This window comes from Eschrichtius robustus, chromosome 17 (genome assembly GCF_028021215.1).
Source record: "Eschrichtius robustus isolate mEscRob2 chromosome 17, mEscRob2.pri, whole genome shotgun sequence".
NCBI lineage: Eukaryota > Metazoa > Chordata > Mammalia > Artiodactyla > Eschrichtiidae > Eschrichtius > Eschrichtius robustus.
The window spans coordinates 30,834,600-30,857,312 of NC_090840.1; the positions used below are offsets into that span (position 1 = coordinate 30,834,600).

At 34.2% G+C, this 22,713-nt stretch overlaps 1 protein-coding gene across 1 annotated transcript in view; it reads left to right on the forward strand.

The window, feature by feature from the left end:
- Window positions 1-22,713, forward strand: part of CNBD1 (cyclic nucleotide binding domain containing 1) — a 403,237-nt gene that overhangs the window by 343,438 nt on the left and 37,086 nt on the right. Inside the window, 2 exon segments of the mRNA XM_068525485.1 lie at window positions 2,262-2,399; window positions 3,630-3,762. Of these exon segments, the coding sequence (XP_068381586.1) occupies window positions 2,262-2,399; window positions 3,630-3,762 (271 nt within the window).

The following is a 22,713-nucleotide window of genomic DNA, read 5'->3' on the forward strand; positions in this document are numbered from 1 at the left end:
GATTCAATGCTTTTCCAGCTAAAATTCATCTTTTAGTAATTTGTTTCACATGCTGCCTAAATTTATCATCTTGTTGTTTGTTTTACTCTCACTCTATATTATTGTTATTTTAAGTAAATACACAATTCTAGTTCTTCGAAAGTTCTTTTTCCTAGCATTTTGAAGATGACCATAGTTATAGAACAGAATGGAAATGTTATAAATGTTAATTTTAAAATTAATTCAACTAAAATAAGTGGGTATGTAAAGAGCATTGGAAGTTGAATACTGTCCTAACATTGTTAGGTTGTCTGATGATATTGGTTAATGAATGAAGAAAGAAAGTCTTAAGAAGGTTGTTCAAAATCATGGAGGACTTATGCTTTCATAATAATTTATTAGGTAACTCAGACTAAGTCTTATACTTAAAAAAAATTAGAAAATCTGGAAAAATATGTAGAGAACATCTGTTTGAAATTACTGATAACTAATACGATGATGAAGGGGGATTTGGAGGAGAAAGGTTAAGGAAGTATACAAAATTTTGAGCAGTGATATAAAATACAAATATGTATCTAGATTTTGTGTCCTCCTTCATTTTCAGGATTCAACTCTTCTCTCAGTTCTGGAAATTTGCAGCCATTGTCACTTATGTATCACCTCACTCTCATTTTTTTTTTGCTTTCTTCTGGAAATCCTAGTAGATATAGGCTGAATGGTCTTCATTTATCTTCTATATCTTTTAAAATCTCCCACTTATTTCCATTCCTTCTATATTTTTCATAGTTTATTCTGGATGTTCTTCTCATATTTTGTCCATGTTCTGAATTCTTTCTTTAGTTTAAATTTACTAATTAATACATTCATTGTGTTTTTCTTTCAATAACTTTATTTTTTACTTATAGACATTTAATTTTGTTATTTCACAAAATGTCTCTTTTTGCCTCCATAATGTCATGCTCTGGTTTTATGGTCTTAATATATTAAACGTGTACAACTTCTTTTAAGTTGTTCATTTTTTTTCTAGTTCTTTTTTTTTTGTTGACTTTCATCACAGGGGTTTGTTCACTTGTGTGGCTTGCAATTTTCTATAGTGATTTTGTTATTATCAGGGATTGCATTCCGTGGGAGTTTCTTGTCTTCTGAATTCATACCAGCTTTACATTAGCTTTGGGTCCTGTACTATGTGTGAATGTATACTCTGCACCCACACAAGTTGCAGACCTAGGATCCTGATTTTATGACAATTCTACCCAGTTCCACAGCTAGATTAATGGGTAGAGTTTTTGTTGTTTCCATTTAATATATGGGACAATCCTTCAATGTCCTAGGCTTCAGGCAAAAAGGTCCAACTCCAATTCCTCACCTGTATAGTCCTGAGTTTCCTATTCTAATATGGTTGACAACCCCAGAACTCAATCCCTTAGGCCCTCCTCCTAGTTTGATATCACTGTGGACCACTTTGGCTTCAGCAGTAATTGTTTCAAGTCCTTTATTTCCAAATATTCAATCTCAGCTATTCATTCAACTAAAAAGAAAAATATTCAGCCTTTTTAAGGATATGAAGTGGAAGAGTGGAAGATTTCCTATATCATCATTAGATAGCCATATAGACCTGATGTTTTCTCTGAGAAGCTTCCCTTGCTTTTCTAGATGTCGTCCAATTTTCCCAGGCAAGCATGAATACAAATCCTCTTTGTAACTGTACACATTCTTACTACATCCTAATAACTTACAATATGTATTCTAGTGGTAACATTTTTGCCATGCTTAATATTTATTTTTAACATAGTAAATTAGGAGACCATACATGAATACATATATATGTCAGTGATTTACACCTGCCTAACACTGTATTCATTTCCATTATTACTTACCAACATATGAGTATAATAAAATAAATGGAAGACCATGGATATAAGTACACTATTTTCCTCATTCTAACAACAAATATTTTTTGAATGGCTACTATGTACCAAGCACAATTTCAGGCACTTAAAATGAATCAGTGAATAAAACAGAAGCTCTATTCTTATAACTTATTTATTTTATGTAATGAAAAAATAAATTTAAAAAATTTTTTTGCTTTGAGAAAGTGACATTGGACAAAAGAAGTATGACATCCATACAAGCATGTTTAGATCCCCTTCTTTCAAAGAGCAGGAGCGTGATCTACCATTTACCCTTTTGCTGGCTCTCCTAGATTGATCCTTTCACTATCATTGGTATTTTTATGTTGACGAATGATAATGAAGTTTAAGTAGCTTTTGGTGTTTTTACAGCTTGGACAATGGAGTACCTTTGGAACCCTGGAAGTTACAGCTCAGACTGAATCAGAAACAAAGGCGTTCTCGGTGGTGGCAGAAGAAGATTGTGAAATTCTTAAAATCCCTGCAAAGAATTATGAAAAGTTAAAATCGGTATGACCATATCTAATCTATTTATTAACACAATATGGGTGTAAATTAACACTAAGTTTTGCGTCTCTAGGCAGAAGATGTCCATATCTCTTTTATATTTTAATTTGTCTTGAACTGGAGACCATAAAAATATTATTTATTTGATGAACATCACTTAAGCCTCTGATGAGTAGTTGAAGTGGAAAGGTCTCTATGGATATAATTTGTTATATGTTTGAGTGCATTTGGTTTTTCATGAATTTAAAATTCATCCATTCATTCACTCATTCACTTATTCATTCATTCAACAACTGTATGTTTTGGGTGTCAACAGCATGTCATGTATGAGGGATACCAGAATGATCAGAGATCTCTAAACCTCTACAGTCTACCTTAGGAGGAACAAATACTTGAGAATTATCTGCACACTATTTCATATGTATAACATACATCAAGACTGAGAGCTGCATGAGTAGGTGATCACAACTTAATTCTGAGCCCCTAATTCTGCTGCATTAGGATAACTTATTTTCTTCAATTTTAACAATATTCTCATTTAGTCAAATCCCCAAATTCCCCTCTCTTCTATTTCTTCTCCCCTGGATGGAAGAGGAAGTTTGTATAAATGACGGATTGGGAGCCCACCATGGTCATGCTCTGTCAGCTCCTCTTGATAGGGTTTAACTATGGTGCAGGTGCTGCAGAGCACTGGCATCAGCCACAGTGAGGTGCTCATGCTGGAGGGAGATGGGGAGACATCCATCTTCTTGATTTAGGTCTTTAATAGTTGGGATTTCTTTAGATAGAGTGGTCTCAGTTTTGGTGATACAGAAGACTTTCCCAGGATTCAACTTCCTTCCAAATCTCTGGTTTCAGAGTGGCTGGCTTAAAAAACAGTTTCATATGTTTGTTTTTATTTTCAAAATGTCAGTATCATTTATTTGGTATTATCAAACACAACTTTTGAGTGTAGTCTTGACTATGATAAGGTTTTTTTTTTTTTAATGCTAAAACATTTATAGGAGCCTAAAAATATTTTGAAAGGTGGGAAAATATTTTAGTAGCAAATCTGAAGATTAAAATTTCAATATGGTTATGTGGTCATGCTCCTATAAAATTCAAATACATTTTATACTAAGTTACATCCATATAACCTTTATTTTTCTTTTACTGCCATTTATCTATCTTCTATATTTTTCTCTCTTTTTTTTAAATTATGTAATATAAATTTTGATAATGACTTTTTCTCAGGAAAAAACAAAACTGGAAAATAAAAATAAGGTGAAATTAATCCATAAGTGTCCATATTATGTGGAGTGGCCTACTTTATCCATATATGAGCTAGTTACACTCACTAAATAGAAAAAGTTTCCTCCAGGTCATGGTGAGTTTAAAGCAATTTTGGATTATTTTCTTTATATTATATTACATTATTGGAATTTGTAATTTGTCATAGATTTAATATTTTATATAATATTTCTTCACATGTATTTCTCTAATATATTTAATGTTACCTTTCAATTGGACATTTAGATTGTTGTTTTTTTTAATTAAAAATCATTCTGTATTGACTTGAAGAGTGATCTCAGAAGTAGACTTACTTCCACATCCTCCTATTTCTCCCCACAGCCCCTACCCTTCTTGCCCCACCCTAGCAGTCAATGTAAAGACCAAACTATAAAGGATAAAGGCAGTGAGAAGTTACAGACATTATTTTTTTCTTTTCTCCTGGTAGAACACCTACCTAAGCTGCATGTTTGCTTATCTGTACACATTATCAGGGAAAAATATCATTATAGAGAATAGATAAGACTGAGATAAGGAGTAGCAGCAGTGAAGCTGCCTACATTTCCAATATTCAGCATGACAATGACACATGCATTTTCTGGGTTATGTATACACAAAAAGTGTAGGTGGTGTTGAGTCATTTTGTACAATATTTCCATTTATGAGAAGCATACTAAATAAGAGATGCCAACTGCTATGTACTGATGTTTGTGTCCCACAAAATTCATATGTTGAAGCTTTATTCGCTAAGGTGATGTTATTTGGATGTGGGACATTTGGCAGGCAATTAAGTCATGAGAGTGGAGTCCTTGTGAATGAGATTAGTGCCCTTAAAAGAAGAGATGAGAGAGAAAGAGTTGATCTCACTTTCTTGGCTATGTGAAGATACTGCAAGAAAACAGCTATCTGCAAACCAGAAAGAGGGCTCTCATCAGACATTGAATCTATTCGCACCTTGATCTTGGATTTCCCAGCCTTCAAAATTGTGAGGAATGTTTGTTGTTTAAGCCAACCCAGCTGATGCTATTTGTTATAGTAGCCAAAACTAAGACACCAACACAAGAGGAACTATGGTAGGTGTGTCAGAATCTTCAGTCAGGAATCACTATAGTGCCCTACCTCAAACCTGCAGATCCATAATTGTGGTGAGAGATGTGGTGCCAGGAGGAGGAGAACATTTCTGAATTAAGTTTGAAATTAAAGTTCTAAAAAGAATGAGTCTAAGTTATAAATTCCAAAACGTGACTATTCTAACAATAAAAATATGGTGAAGAAATTACAGAATCTGGCTAAGCTATCCTTTGAGGGAGCCGCTATATAATAGAAAATTGAGGTTAATATAGCACCATACAGAAGATTCATTTATTGGAAAAAATAAATACCTATGCTTCAAAAGCTGAGACTCCCTAATAAATGTGTTCAGTTTAGTGAGACTATGCACCCTTTCCTGATTTTGTTCCAAATTTCTTTCCTGTGCTTGTTTTTATATTTTATTTATCATCTTTTGAAATACAGTGTGTAGCCCATATTTATCCAAATATATATTTTCTTCTTGCTTATCAAAATTGAATGTCGTGTTGTATTTTTGTTCATGAAACATTTTTCCTAATGCTGTATTCATTTTTTGGCCAAAAGTACACTTAGAAGACAAGTAGTAAACTGACGTGTAAAAAAACTGGGAATTAGCATTTCTAAACTCAGTATATTTATTGTATAGAATTTTTTTTTTTAATTGGGTGCTTGGATTTACCATGGGTCTCCCTTCTGTATTTGAAATATTAACTCTTGGTCCATGCCTCAGTTCCAGGGCTATTTTATAAAAAAAAAATCTGAAACTTGCCAATTTATCAGGACATTAATATTTTTGAGATGGTTTTAGAGGAAGAAAGAAACCATAATCAAAGATTTTTTTCAACTACGTAAACCAAAAGAATATGGGATTTGGAATAGGGGAATAATTATGTGTTTTAATGTATTTGATTACTAATGATGAATAATATGTGTTTTGGTCTGAAATATCAATCTAAAATATTTAAATTTAGCATTAAAAAGTTAAGAAAATGTGGGCACATAGTTTTTTAGACATGCTGGGTTCAAGTTCTTTTTTGGTAAATGCTTTTAAAGTAATGGAGGAAACTATCACATTGAACAATCTGTGATTATATCGTATAAGTCAAAAGTAACATAATTCTTCCACTTATTCCCGGTTGTTTAAATATTTGGTCCTTACACGTATACAGTTTAAAAAACCATTTAATCTCCTTAGGGAAGAATGGCAGTTTCACTAGATGATTCTCAAGGCTTCTTTCAGCTCTGAAATACTATGTTCTTATAAATAAACATTCCTAGGTGAAGAATAAGTTCTTTCAACCTAAACTAATTTTCTTTTATGGTGGTGACAAACTTGATATATCAAAGAGAAACATTAGATATAATACTTCTCCACTTTACTCAAGATTTATTTTGAATATTTATCAGAAAATGTAGGGCATAGCTCAAATTACACTTTCATTATCTATTGATAGGCTTAAAATTAGCAGTAGTATGATTTCCAAAGCATAATTACTTGTGTTTTGATCTTATTTTAGAAAAATATATTGGATGAAGTTTCAGAGACATCTAGGAAATTATTCAAAAGATTGATAGAATTTAGGATTAATACCTGGAAATCTATGAAATAAATAAAACTTATTTCTGACACTATTCCTCTGTTAACTTCTTAAGTCTTCTTACTTTTGCTTCATATGCAAAGGGAGATTGAGTTTAATGGATGTGTACAATGTTGCTTGTTATTTGGGTCTGTCTGGTTTGTATCACACCAGCTAAAGTCTGCACAGGTGATATTTTTTCCAGGTGTGACTGGATGGAAAATGGAAACCAGTTGATCTCACTAATCAACCTGTTTCTATGTGTATCATGTGTATAAGAAAAAATGGTAAATTAACGACATTAATGAACCATTTTTATACATTTTATTGTTATCCTGCTTATGTCAGTATGCTCCATCTTTTCCAGGTTGGATACAATATAGCAAACATAATCATTAGAGATACTAAAAATGTAGTAATAAATTTAGTTTTAAAAGATAAAATATGCAAATATAGCAATTGTAAAACATTTTCTAGTCTTCACAAGCCAAAAATGGAGAGTTCCAGTCACAGAATTTATACAAAATGGAACTTTGAATTTCTAGGCTCTAAATCCCAACTTTTTGACATCAGTCCTTCTAGATCAATTAACTCTTCAGGGTATCAAAACTTTTAGCCCCAAGGACACTCTTGAGCATCCCAGAAACAGGTTTGTGTCTAGGGGTGCCATTGATCATGATGCGTTTTTCTTCCTCCTTTCTTCTTTTGCATAAGTGAATATTTTGTAATATAGCATATTAATTCATTTAATTATTTTTAATAGGTTTTATTGTTTAGAGAAGTTTTCAGTTCACAGCAAAACTGAGCAGAATTTACAGAGATTTCCCATATAACCCCTGACCCCAGTCTTGCACACTATCCCCTACTATTAGCATACGCCACTAGAGTGGTTCATTTGTTACAATTAATGAGCCTACATGGAAACATCATCAACCGAAGCCCATAGCTTACATTAGGGCTTACTTTTGGTATTAGATATTCTGTGGGTTGGACAAATGTATAATGATATTTATCCACCATTATAGTATTGTACAGAATAGTTACTGCCTTAAAAATTCTCTGTGCTCCACATTTTCATCTCTCTCTCCTCCCTAAACCCCTGGCAACCACTGATCTTTTTACTGCTTTCTTTTGATTTTACCATTTCCAGATTGTCACAGAATTGGAATCATACAATATATATGTAGCCTTTTCAGATTGGTTTCTTTCACTTTAATATTTAAGTTTCTTCCAAATCTTTTCATGGTTTGATAGCTCATTTCTTCTTAACACTGGATAATATTCCATTGTCTGGCTGTACCACAGTGTATTTAACTATTCACTTACTGAAAGGCATCTTAGTTGCATTCAGGTTTTAGCATTATGAATGAAGCTGCTAAAAACATTTGCATGCAGGTTTTGTGTGGACATAAGTTTTCAACTCTTTTGGGTAAGTATCAGGGAATGAAATTGCTGGATAGTATGATAGAAGTATGTTCAGTTTTGGGAGAAACGGCCAAACTGTCTCTCAAAGTGGCTGTACCAGGACTTCCCCGGTGGCTCAGTGGTTAAGAATCCACCTGCCAATGCAGGGGACATGAGCTCAATCCCTGGTTTGGGAAGATCCCACATGCTGCGGACCAACCAAACCCGTGCCCAACAACTACTGAGCCTGTTCTCTGGAGCCTGCGAGCCACAGCTACTGAAGCCTGTGTGCCTAGGCCCGTGCTCCACAACAAGAGAAGCCACTGCAATGAGAAGACTGCATGCCGCAACGAAGACCCAACGCAGCCAAAAGTAAATAAATAAAATAAATAAAAATTTTTAAAAAAGGTTGCAAAATAATCTACTTCAAAGTGGCTGTACCATTTTGTACTTTCACCGCAATGGGAATTCCTGTTGCTCCATATCTTTGCTAATATTTGGTGTTGTCAGTGTTTTAGATTTCGGCCACTCACATAGATTTGCAATGGTATTTTGTTGTTTTAATTTTAATTTCCCTGATGACATGTGACTGGAGCACCTTTTCATGTGCTTATGATCTATATATCTTCTTTGATGAAATGTCTGTTAAAGTCTTTGGCCCATTTTTTATCAGATTTATTTTTCTTATTGTTGTGTTTTAAGAGTTATTTGTATATTTTGGATGACAGTGTTCTTCAGATGTATCTTTTGCAAATACTTTCTCCCAATGTGTTCCATGTCTTCTCATACTCTTAATGTGTATTTTGAAGAGCAGAAGTCTTTAACTTTAATGAAGACATCACTATACCCAAGGTCACCTAGATTTTTTTTCTTATGTTACCTTCTGGAAGTTTTATAATTTTGCCTTTTTACATTTATGTCTATGATGCATTTTGAGTTAGTTTTGTGAAAGGTGTAAGGTCTGTGTTTGGATTCATTTTTTTGCATGTGGATGTTCCAGCACCATTTGTTGAAGAGACTACCTTTGCTCTATTATATTACTTTTCATCCTTTGTCAAAGATCTGTTAGATATGTTTATGGGGTACATTTCTCGGCACTCTATTCAGTTTCATTGATGTATTTGTCTATCATTAAGTCGATATCACACTGTCTTGATTACCGTTGCTTTATAACAAGTCTTGAACTTAGATAGTACCAGTCCTCCAACTTTGTTCTTCGCCTTCAATATTGTGGTGGCTCTTTTGGATCTTTTGCCTCTCCATATAAACTTTAGAATCAGTTAATCAATGTTCACAAAAAAACTTGGGAATTTAATTTGGATTGAATTGAATCTATAGATCCAGTTGAGAAGAAATGACATTTTGACAATAATGTCTTCCTATCCTGAGCATAGAATATCTCTCCTTTAATTTAGCTCTTTAATTTCTTTCATCAGACTTTTATAGTTCTCCTTGTATAGATCGTATACATATTTATTAGATTTATACCTAAGTATTTCATTTTGGGGGATGCTAAGGTAAATAGGATTGCATCCTAAATTTCAAATTCCCCTTGCTCATTGTTGTTTATAGAACCAGCTTTTGATTTTGTTGATTTTCTCTATTGATTTTTGTTTTCAATTTCATTGATTTCTGCCCTATTTTTTTTTTTTTATTCCATTTGCTTACTTAAGATTTAATTTGCTTTTTTTTTTCTAATTTCCTAAGTTGGAAGCTTAGATTTTTTTTATGTTAGCTACTTCTTCTTTCCTAATAAATGCATTCAATGCCATAAATTTCCCTTAAAACACTGCTCTCACTGCATCCCACAAATTTCGATAAATTGTGTTTTCATTTATATTTAATTCAAAATATTATTAAATTTCTCTTGAGATTTCTTCTTTGACCCATGTATTATTTGGAAGTGTGTTGCTTAATCTCCACATATTTTGAAATTTTCCAATTATCTTTCTGTTATTGATTTCTAGTTAATTCCATTGTGGTCTAAAAGCACACATTGTATGATTTTTATCCTTCTAAATTTAAGTCGTGTTTTATAGTGCAGAATGTGGTCTCTCTTGGTGAATATTCCATGTGACCTTGAGGAGAATGAGTCATCTGCTGTTGTTGTAGTCTATAGATATCCTCTATTCAGTTCACCGATGGTGGTATTGAATTCAACTCCTGTTGGATCTTTCCCTTTCTGAGAGAGAGGAGTTCAAGTCTCCAAATATAATAGTGGATTTATCTATTTATCCTTGAAGTTCTATAATTTTTGCTTCACATATTTTGACACTCTGTTGTTAACAAATATATGTTAAGGATCATTATGTCTTCCTGGACAATTGACCTCTTTATCATTATGTAATGCCCTCTTTATCTCTCATAACATTCCTTACTTTGAAGTCTGCTCTGTCTGAAGTTAATATAGCTATTTGCACTTTCTTTTGATTAGTGTTAGTATGGTATATTTTCTCCATATATTTATTTTTTATCTATATGTGTCTTTATATTTAAAGTGGGTTTCTTGTAGATAACATATTGTTGGGTCTCTTTTCTTTTTATACACTCTGACAATCTCTGTCTTTTAATTGGTACATTTAAACCATTGACATTCAAAGTGATTATTGATATATTTGGATAAAATTTGCCATATTTGTTACTGTTTTCTAATTGTTACCCTTGTTCTTTGTTCTCTGTTTTTGGCTTCTACTCATTTTCTGCCTTTTGTGGTTTTAACTGAATATTTCATATGATTCCATTTTCTCTCTTTTCTTAGCATGTCAGTTATACTGTTTTTAGTAAAAGTTTTTTACTGTTTTTAGTGGTTACCCTAGAGTTTAGGATGTACACTTATAACTAATCCAAGTCCACTTACAAATAACACTTACTGATTCACAGGTAGTGTGACTACCTTATAATAAAATAATCCTCATTCCTCCCTCCTATCTTTTGTAGCATTGCTGTCAGTGATTGTACTCATATGTAACATAGCTAGGCATATATATATATATTCCTAAGCATACATAGTCAAATACAGTGTTGTTATTATTATTTTGAACAAACTGTTATCTGTTAGATCAATTAAGAAGAAGAAAAATAAAAGTTTTTATGTTACCTTCACTTTATTCCTTCTCTGAGACTTTCCCTTTCTTTATATAGAGCTGAGTTTCTGGCCTATATAATTATCTTTCTCTCTAAAGAATTTATTTTAACATTTCTTGCAAGGCAGATATAGAGGCAACAAATTCCTTAAATTTTTCTTTGCCTGAGAAAGTCTTTATTTCTCCACAACTTTTGAAGGATGATTTCACAGAGTCAAGAATTCTCCATTGATGGATTTTTCTCTCTTAACATTTTCAATATTTCACTCCTCTCTCTTCTGGTTTGCATAATTTCTGAGGAGTTGGTTGTAATTTTTATCATTGATCCTCTACATGTAAGATGCTTTATCCTCTGGCTTCTTTCAGGATTTTTTCTTTATCTCTGCTTTTCTATAAATTGAAAATAAAATGCTGAGGTGTAGTTCTTTGGTTTTTTGTTTGTTTTGTTTTTGTTTTCTGGGGGAACATTTATTATGCATTTATCCTGCTACGTGTTCTCTGAGCTTCTGGATTGATCTATGGTTTGGTGTCTATTATTAATTTAGAGAAATTCTCAGTCGTTACTCTTTCAAATATTTCTCCTGTTCCTTTCTCTCTTTTTTTTTTTCTTCTGATAGTCCCATTAGGCATGTTGTACCTTTTGCAGTTGTCCCATAGTTCTTGATTACTCTATTTATTTTTAAGTCTTTCTTCTCTTTGCCTTTCACTTTTTGAGGTTTCTGATTAGATATCTTAGAGCTCACAGATTCTTTCTCAGCTGTGTGCAGTCTACTGATAACCCTATCAATGGTGTTCTTTATTTCTGTTATATTTCTTTTTAATTCAAGCATTTATTTTTATTATTTTTTTAATAGGACTTCCCTCTCTCTGCTTCCATTGTTTATTTGTTCTTGCTTGCTGTCTACTTTATTCATTAGAACCCTTAGTATATAAATTCTCAATCTGATAATTTCAACATCCCTGGCATGTCTCATTCTGATGCTTACTCTGTCTTTTCCATCTGTGACTTTTGCTTTTAAGTATGCTTTAAAATTTTTTTCTTGATAGCTAGGCATGATATACTGGGTACAAGATTGCTATTATATATTTTAGTAATATGGTTGTAAGGTGTAGGGGGAGGAGGTCTCAGTCTTATAGCGAGCCTATGCCTCTGGAATGTGAACTTCATACATACTTCTCAGTCCTCCCTCCCCCCCGCCCCCATTAGATAGGGCAGGTTGGCCAGAGTGGACTGGAGTTAGGAATTTCCCTTTCTTCAGTTCAGTTAACCTTTTATAAAACCCTGTTAGGTTAAGCTCGACCAAACTAGGTTTCTCCTAAAGGCAGGTCTTGTTAAGAACAAAGTGTGCTGTCCTATTTCATGCCAGAAGCATGAGGAATTTTTCTATATATTTACTGTAGGAACCTGGTAGAGATCCAGGAGGTAAAAGTCATAAAAGAATGAGGATTCTCTGTTGTCTGGGTCCTCTTGGAGTTTTTAATTCTCAGATTTGTCTGCAGTGAACCTTCAGCATTTTGTCAATTACAGTTCTGATCTTTCTACCTCAATCCTGGTTTTTATTGAGGTTTCTGCTCTAGTAAGTTGTGATTCTCTGTATTTGCTTGTTAGTCTCTTCAATTTTGTGGGCAGCAGTTTGACCTATGACCTCATATCTCTTATGAGTTAAGAATTCTTGATTTTTCAGTTTTTTTAGCTTTCTACTTGTTGTTAGGATGCAGTTGTGTCTCCTAAGCTCCTTAGTTGCTGGACTAGAAAAACTGATTTTTTAATTTACTATATTTGCTATTTCTCTAATATTTGCTCTAGGGCTAACCATATACATCTCAATTTATCAGAACCTACTTCAAATTTTTACTAACTTATTTCCAGTTAGATATAGAAATGCTACAATATATAGCTCTATTTCCTTTTCCTTCTTTGTGCACTATTATTGTACATATTGCATTCATATATGTTACAAACTGAACAATAAATTATCATTATTATTTTATGTAGTTTTATGTCTTTTAAAGAAACTGTGAGAAAAAGAGAGGGCAAGTATGTATTTATAGTGTTTGCTATATTAAACACCTTATTTACTCTATCAAGTTATCTTCATTTATTCCTGTAAATTCGAGTTACCATCTGATGTCATTTCCTTAGTCCATTATAAGTTTCTCCTATCTACCTCCTTGCGCTGTTATTGGCAAGTATATTACATTTTTATATTATAGACCCAAGTCAGAATTATGCACTTGTTATTTCACAAATCATTGTTTAAGATAGATAAGAGAAGAAGGATAATAAATATATGTTTATGCCACCTTCTGTAATTACATATTTACCTTTAGTGTCACCTTTTGATTTTTCAAGCATATTTGAATTATTGTTTGGTGTTCTTTGCTTTCAGTCTGAAGATCTTCCTTTAGCATTTCTTTTAAGGAGTATGTGTTAGCAATGGATAATCTCAGGTTTTATTTAACTAGAAATGCTTTTCTTTAGTTTTGAAAGATATTTTTGTTAGATATAGAATTCTTTGTTGAAACGGTTTTGTTTCATTTTTGGCACACTTTGAATATATTATCCCATTGTCTTCTGGCTTCAAACAGTTTCGGATGAGAAGTCAACTGTTAATCTTATTATGGTTCACTTGTCAGTGATGAGTTATTTTTCTCTTTCTGCTTCAATATATTCTCCTTGTCTTTGGCTTTTAGGATTTGTACTATGATATGCCTGTGTGCTTATTCCATCTTACCCAGAACCAGGTTTCTGTCACCACTCTAAATTCTTTTTTTCCTCTCCTCTCTTCCCACTCTCCTTTTCCTCAGTTATACTATACCCTATACATTCAGCTATACTAACTGGTACTAAAGTAAAGTTTATCTTATCATTCATCTCCTTACCAATATTTTTTCTTCCCATCATCAATAGATTAAAATATAAAATCCTTAATATTGTTTAAAAGTCCGTTTGCATCTGGGCCAGGTCTGAGTCTCCAAGTTTACATTGAACCATTCCTCTCCTTTCTGTTCATGTTTCAGACGTTCTATACTTTCATCAGTTCTAGTGGTACTCTTCTCCTCTAGGTTTTTACACATGCTGTTCCCACTTCCTGGAGAAGTTCCTTAACCTTCATCTCACCAAATTTATTTATTGTGAAGACAATTTTTCCAAGACCAATTAGGTTATACTTCTGTATCTTTGCTTCTAGAGATCTCTGTTTATCCCACATCTGAGGATTCAGCAAACTTTTTCTGTAAAAAAAGTAGTAAGTATATGTTTTGCTGGTCATGTACAGTCTCTGTTGCTGTTGCTTCTGCTTCATCTTCTACTTCTTCTCCTTCTCCTTCATCTGTTTCTCCTCCTCCTCCTTTTAAATATGTAAAATATGTTCTTAGCTGGAGACCTGTACTAAAATAAGCCTTGAGCGAGATTTAGCCCATGGGCCAAAATTTACTAACCTCTGTTTTATCTTAACACTAATCATGCTATGTCACAATTAATAACTTAAGACTCAGTTTTCCCAATAAACGTAAAATTCCTCTGGAATGTGTTCATCTTATTTTTCAGTGTCCAAAGGAGTGCTTAGAATTTGTAGGTGCTTGATATATATATGTTGAATGAAAAAAATGAATGAATGTTTTGATGTTGGTGTGTGACTTTAGACCAAAGTTATCACATATTACTTCCAGAAGTAAATAATTTAACTCTTTACTGCTCAGTATAAATGGTTTGCATTAACACTTATCATATGTTTTCTTTAATTGAGAGAAATAGTATTTGCTGATTTAACCTTAGTAAATTTAAACTTACTTTCATTGTTAAATTTTGATTAAAACAAAATTTTTTGCTTTACTATCATCGAGTAGAAATTTAAGGAAATTATATCATTGCAATCAGTCAAATACTAAGAATTATGGGAGAACACTGTGTTTTCAATTCATAATCCAGGTAAAATAAAAGCCAGTTTAAATTTGATAGGCCATTAAATAAGACAAACATTAGCATGGTACTATGAACAACACTAGTTAAAGGCAGTTTGGAAGTCTGTTCTTTTCAAGAAATCACCAGGAGTAAAAAATTTTGAATCTATCAACTAATCATTTTTATTTTTAATCATTATGTTCAACTCTCACTATATATGCAACCAACTTTCTATAATATAAGGCAGTGGAAATGGGATAATGACTGAAAAATATAAGTGTAATCTCCTTCTTACTTTTAAAATTTGTCATAATACACATTGTTGTTATAAATATTTCTGCGAGAAATAATTTCTGAGTATGGTAGATTCTGCAGATTATATTCCTCAATGCCTCTTCCAGACACTTCTAATCTGCCTTCCTCTACTGTGAAGGCTAAGAAAAGCTAAAGACTACACGTCCTGGATACAATGTGGCACTTTAATTTTGATTATGGCCTGAGCTTTGCTTTGCAGATATGCTTATACAACATTTGGAAGTAGTCAGGGAGCAGCTCCTCTTATAAGCATGGTGGTTCTGATTTCACCCTTAGCATTACTACCGATGATTGGCAAGAGACAGATTTCTTCTAAGAGCTCCATGCTATGGGTGGACTTATTCACTGGCTGATGTTTTTTTGACTCTATAGTTTTGAAACCATGTTCCATGGCTCTTCTATAGCCTTTTAACATCTTCTAGTAAAACTTTTTCTGTTTAAATTTAGATAAAAATAGTTTATTGCCTGTACTCAGAAACCAAGAGAAATGCCCTGGTTGTGCATTGTATCAAAGATGATCTCTTTTGTAAATAAGTGCTTTTACAGAATTTCTTCTTGACATTTAGTCAATTAATATTTTTACTAAACATTTATTATGTGCAAAACACTAAAGTAGTTGCTTTGTGGCGATGAAAAGAAATGGATTTAAAATCAAATAAACTCAAGTATTTGAGGAGCTAAATGTAAGGTTTTGGTTTGATCTCAAAGAATTAACAATTAGAAAAAATATATAAAGGTGTGTTTTTTTATTTAACATCTTTATTTGAGTATAATTCCTTTATAATGGTGTGTTAGTTTCTGGTGTATAACAAAGCGAGTCAACTATACATATACATATATCCACAAATCTCCTCCCTCTTGCATCTCCCTCCCACCTTCCCTATCCCACCCCTCTAGGTGGACACAAAGCAAGGAGCTTTTCTCCCTGTGCTATGTAGCTGTTTCCCACTAGCTATCTATTTTACATTTGGTAGTGTATATAGGTCAATGTCACTCTCTCACTTCATCCCAGCTTACCCTTTCCCCCTCCCCAAGTCCTCAAGCCCATTCTCTACATCTGTGTCTTTATTGCTGTAATGCCCCTAGGTTCTTCATAACCTTTTTTTTTTTTTTCTTCTTAGATTCCATATATATGTGTTAACCTATGGTATTCATTTTTCTCTTTTGGACATAATTCACTCTGTACAAAGTCTTGAGGTCCATCCAACTCACTACAAATAACTCAATTTCGTTTCTTTTTATGGCTGAGTAATATTCCATTGTATATATGTGCCACATCTTCTTTAACCATTCATCTGTCAATGGACACTTACGGTGCTTCCATGTCCCGGCTATTGTAAATAGACTTGCAATGAACATTGTGGTACATGACTCTTTTTGAATTATGGTTTTCTCAGGGTATATGCCCAGTAGTGAGATTGCTGGGGAGTATGGGAGTTCTATATTTAGTTTTTTAAGGAACCTCCATACTGTTCTCCAGAGTGGCTGTATCAATTTACATTCCCACCAACAGTGCAAAACGGTCGCCTTTTCTCCACACCCTATTCAGCATTTATTGTTTGTACATTTTTTGATGATGGCCATTCTGACTGGTGTGAGGTGATACCTCATTGTAGTTTTGATTTGCATTACTCTAATGATTAGTGATGTTGAGCATCCTTTCATGTGTTTGTTGGCAATCTGTATATCTTCTTTGGGAAAATGTCTATTTAGGTTTTCTTCCCATTTTTGGATTGGGTTGTGTTTTTTTTTGATATTGAACTGCATGAGCTGTTTGTGTATTTTGGAGATTAATCCCTTGTCAGTTGCTTCATTTGCAAATATTTCCTCCCATTCTGAAGGTTGTCTTTTCATCTTGTCATGGTTTCCTTTGCTGTGCAGAAGCTTTTAAGGTTCATTAGGTCCCATTTGTTTATTTTTGTTTTTATTTCCATTTCTCTAGGAGGTGGGTCAAAAAGGATCTTTCTGTGATCTATGTCATAGAGTGTTCTGCCTATGTTTTCCTCAAAGAGTTTGATAGTATCTGGCCTTACATTTAGGTCTTTAATCCATTTTGAGTTTATTTTTGTGTATGGTGTTAAGGAGTGTTCCATTTTCATCCTTTTACATGTAGGTGTCCAGTTTTCCCAACACCACTTACTGAAGAGGCTATCTTTTCCCCATTGTATATTCTTGCCTCCTTTATCAAAGATAAGGTGACCATATGTGCATGGGTTTATCTCTGGGCTTTCTATCTTGTTCCATTGATCTATATTTCTTTTTTTTGTGCCCATAACATACTGTCTTGATTACTGTAGCTTTGTAGTATAGTCTGAAGTCAGGGAGTCTGAATCCTCCAGCTCTGTTTTTCTTTCTCAAGATTACTTTAGCTATTTAGGGTCTATGTTGTTTCCATTAAAATTGTGAAATATTTCTTTCTAGTTCTGTGAATAGTGTCTTTGGTAGTTTGATAGAGATTGCATTGAATCTGTAGATAGCTTTGGGTATTATAGTCATTTTCACAATATTGATTCTTCCAATCCAAGAACATGGTATATCTCTCCATCTCTTTGTATCATCTATAATTTCTTTCATCAGTGTCATAGTTTTCTGCATACAGGTACTTTGTCTTCTTAGTAGGTTTATTCCTAATTATTTTATTCTTTATTTTGCAACGGTAAGTGGGAGTGTTTCCTTAATTTCTCTTTCAGATTTTTCATCGTTAGTGTATAGGACTGCAAGAGATTTCTGTACATTAATTTTGCATCCTGCTACTTTACTAAATTTATTGATCCACTCTAGTAGTTTTCTCATAATATCGTTAAGATTCTCTATGTATAGTATCATGTCATCTGCAAACAATGACAGTTTTACTTCTTCTATTCTGATTTGGATTCCTTTTATTTCTTTTTCTTCTCTGATTGCTGTGGCTAACACTTCCAAAATTAGGTTGAATAATAGTGGTGAGAGTAGGCAACCGTGTCTTGTTCCTGATCTTAGTGGAAATGGTTTCAGTTTTTCACCATGGAGAACGATGTTGGCTGTGGGTTTGTATATATTGCCTTTACTATGTTGAGTTTAGTCCCTTCTCTGTCTACTTTCTGGAGGGTTTTTATCATAAATGGGTGTTGAATTTTGTCAGAAGCTTTTGATTTAGAAGATCATATGTGTTTTCTCATTCAATTTCTTAATATGTTTTATCACATTGATTGGTTTGCGTATATTGAAGCATCCTTGCAACTCTGGGATAAACCCCACTTGATCACAGTGTATGATCCTTTTAATGTGCTGTCGGATTCTGTTTGCTAGTATTTTATTGAGGATTTTTGCATTTATGTTCATCAGTGATATTGGCCTGTAGTTTTCTTTCTTTGTGACATCTTTGTCTGGTTTTGGTATCAGGGTGATGGTGGCCTTGTAGAATGATTTTGGGAATGTACCTCCCTCTTCTATATCTTCGAAGAATTTGAGAAGGATAGGTGTTAGCTCTTCTCTAAATGTTTGATAGAATTTGCCTGTGAAGCCATCTGGTCCTGGGCTTTTGTTTGTTGGAAGATTTTAAATCACAGTTTCAATTTCAGTGCTTGTGTTTGGTCTGTTTATATTTTGTATATCTTCCTGGCTCAGTCTCGGAAGGCTGTTCTTTTCTAAGAATTTGTCCATTTATTCCAGGTTGTCCATTTTAATGGCACATATTTGCTTGTAGTAATCTCTCATGATCCTTTGTATTTCTGCAGTGTCAGTTGTTACTTCTCCTTTTTCATTTCTAATTCTATTGATTTGAGTCTTCTCCCTCTTTTTCTTGATGAGCCTGGCTAATGTTTTATCAATTTTGTTTATCTTGTCAAAGAACCAGCTTTTAGCTTTATTGATCTTTGTTACTGTTTCCTTCATTTCTTTTTCATTTATTTCTGATTTGATGTTTATGATTTCTTTCCTTCTGCTAACTGTGGGTTTTTTTTTGTTCTTCTTCCTCTAATTGCTTTAAGTGTAATGTTAGGTTGTTTGAGATGTTTCTCATTTCTTGAGGTAGGACTGTATTGCTATAATCTTCCCTCTTAGAACTGGTTTTGCTGCATCCCATGAGTTTTGGGTCATCATGTTTTCATTGTCATTTGTTTCTAGGCATTTTTTTAATTTCCTCTTTGATTTCTTCAGTGATCTCTTGATTATTTAGTAGTGTATTGTTTAGCCTCCATGTGTTTGTATTTTTACAGTTTTTTTTCTGTAATTGATATCTAGTCTCATAGTGTTGTTGTCAGAAAAGATACTTGATACAACTTCAATTTTCTTAAATTTACCAAGACTTGATTTGTGACACAAAGTATGATCTATTCTGGAGAATATTTCATGAGCACTTGAGAAGAAATTGTATTTTTTTGCTTTTGGATGGAATGTCCTGTAAATATCAATTAAGTCCATCTAGTTTAATGTATTATTTAACGCTTGTGTTTCCTTATTTATATACATTTTGGTTGATCTGTCCATTAGTGAAAGTGGAGTGTTAAATTCCCCTACTATGATTGTGTTACAGTCAGTTTCCCTTTTTATGGCTGTTAGCATTTGCCTTATGTATTGAGGCGCTCCTATGTTGGGTGCATAAATATTTACAATTGTTTTCTCTTTTTCTTGGTTTGATCACTTGATCATTATGTAGTGTCCTTCTTTGTCTCTTGTAATAGTCTTTATTTTAAAGTCTATTTTGTCTGTTATGAGAATGCTCCTCCAGCTCTCTTTTGATTTTCATTTGCATGGAGTATCTTTTTTCATCCCCTCACTTTCAGCCTGTATGTGTCCCTAGGTCTGAAGTGGGTCTCTTGTAGACAGCATATATATGGCTCTTGTTTTTGTATCCATTCAACCAGTCTATGTCTTTTGTTTGGAGCATTTAATCCATTTACATTTAAGGTAGTAATCAATATCCATGTTCCTATTACCATTTTCTTAGTTGTTTTGGGTTTGTTATTCTAGTTCTTTTTCTTCTCTTGTATTTCCTGCTTAGGGAAATTCCTTTAGCATTTGTTGTAAAGCTGGTTTGGTTGTGCTGAATCATCACAGCTTTTGCTTGTCTGTAAAGGTTTTAATTTTTCCTTCAAATCTGAATGTGATCCTTGCTGGGTAGGGTAATTTTGGTTGTAGGTGTTTGCCTTTCATCACTTTAAATATGTCCTGTCACTCCCTTCTGGCTTGCAGAGTTTCTGCTGAAAGATCAGCTCTTAACCTTATGGGAACCCCCTTGTATATTATTTGTTGCTTTTCCCTGTTGCTTTAAATATATTTTCTTTGTATTTAATTTTTGATAGTTTGATTAATATGTGTCTTGGCGTGTTTCTCCTTGGATTTATCCTGTATGGGACTCTCTGAACTTCCTGGACTTGATTAACTCTTTCCTTTCCCATGTTAGGGAAGTTTTCAACTATAATCCCTTCAAATGTTTTCTCAGTCCCTTTCTTTTTCTCTTCTTCTTCTGGGACCCCTATAATTCGAATGTTGGTGTGCTTAATGTTGTCACAGAGGTCTCTGAGACTGTTCTCAAATCTTTTCATTCTTTATTCTTTATTCTGCTCTGTAGTAGTTATTTCCACTATTTTATCTTCCAGGTCACTTATCCGTTCTCCCTCACTTTTTCTGCTATTGATTCCTTCTAGAGAATTTTTAATTTCATTTATTGTGTTGTTCATCATTGTTTGTTTGCTGTTTAGTTTTTCTATGTCTTTGTTAAACAATTCTTGTATTTTCTCCATTCTATTTCCAAGATTTTGGATCAGCTTTACTATCATTACTCTCAATTCTTTCTCAGGTAGACTGCCCATTTCCTCTTCATTTGTTTGGTCTGGTGGATTTTTTCCCTGCTTCTTCATCTGCTGTGTATTTCTGTGTCTTCTCTTTTTCTTAACTTACTGTGTTTGGGGTCTCCATTTCACAGACTCCATGTTCATAGTTCCCATTGTTTTTAGTGTCTGCTCCCAGTGGGTAAGGTTGGTTCAGTGGGTTGTGTAGGCTTCTTGATGGAGGGGACTGGTGCCTGTGTTCTGGTGGATGAGGCTGGATCTTGTCTTTCTGGTGGGCAGGACCATGTCCTATTATGGGTTTTTTTTTGGTGTCTGTGAACTTATTATGATTTTAGGCAGCCTGTCTGCTAATGGGTGTGTTTGTGTTCCTGTCTTGCTAGTTGTTTAGTATAGGGTGTCCAGCACTTTAGCTTGCTGGTTGTTGAGTGGAGCTGAGTCTTAACATTGAGATTGAAATCTCTGGGAGGGCTTTCGCTGTTTGATATTACTTGGGGTTGGATGGTCTCTGGTGCACCAATGTCCTGAACTCCCACCTCAGAAGCTCAGGAGTGACTCCCAGCCAAAGCACCAAGACCCTGTCAGCCACATGACTCAGAAGAAAAGTGAGAAAAGAGAGAAAGAAAGAAAGATAGAAAGAAAGAGAGAAAGGAGAAAAAATAATAACAAAATTAGAAAAATTTATAAAAATAGAAAAAAATTATTAAAAAAATAAAAAAATAATAATATGAAGAAAAGAAAGAGAGGAAGAAAAAAGAGGGTAACCACACCAAAAAACAAATCCACCAATGATAACAAGTGGTAAAATTTACTAAAAAAACAAAAAAACAACAGACAGAACCCTAGGACAAATGGTAAAAGCAAAGCTATACAGACAAAATCACAGAGAGAAGCATACACAGACACACTCACAAAAAGAGAAAAAGGAAAAAATATATATACATATAAAAAAAAAAACGGGGGTTTCCCTGGTGGCACAGTGGTTGAGAATCTGCCTGCCAATGCAGGAGACACAGGTTCGAACCCTGGTCTGGGAGGATCCCACATACCGCAGAGCAACTAGGCCCGTGAGCCACAATTACTGAGCCTGCACGTCTGGAGCCTGTGCTCTGCAACAAGAGAGGCCGTGATAATGAGAGGCCCGTGCACCATGATGAAGAGTGTCCCCCACTTGCCGCAACTAGAGAAAGCTCTCGTACAGAAACGAAGACCCAAGACAGCCAAAAATAAATAAATAAATAAACCCAAAAGTTAAAAAAAAAAAAAGGAAGAGAGCACCCAAATCAATAAACAAATCTACCAATGATAATAAGCTCTAAACACTAAACTATGATAAACATAAACCAGAAACAAATTAGATGCAGAAAGCAAATCCCAAGTCTCCAGTTGCTCCCAAAGCCCACCATCTCAATTTTGGCTTGATTTGTTGCCTATTCAGCTATTCCACAGATGTAGTGTACCTCAAGTTGATGAGATTTAATCCACTGCTCCTGAGGCTGTTGGGAGAAATTTCCCTTTCTCTTCTTTGTTTGCATAGCTCCTGTGGTTCAGCTTTGGATTTGGCCCACCTCTGTGTGTAGGTCAACTGAGGGTGTCTCTTTCCTGCCCAGGCAGGATGGGGTTAAAGTAACAGCTGATTAGGTGGCTCTGGCTCACTCAGGTCAGGGAGAGGGAGTGGTGCGGAATGCAGGGTAAGCCTGCAGCAGCAAAGGCTGGCGTGACGTTGCACCAGCCTGAGGCATACCGTGTGTTCTCCCAGAGAAGTTGTTCCTGGATTATGGGACGCTGGCAGAGGCGGGTTGAACAGGGTCCTGGGAGTGGAGGTGTGGATAGTGACCTGTGCTTTCACACAGCCTTCTTCATGGCTGTAGCAGCAGCCTTAGGATTTCATGTCCATCTCTGGTGTCTGCTCTGATAACTGTGGCT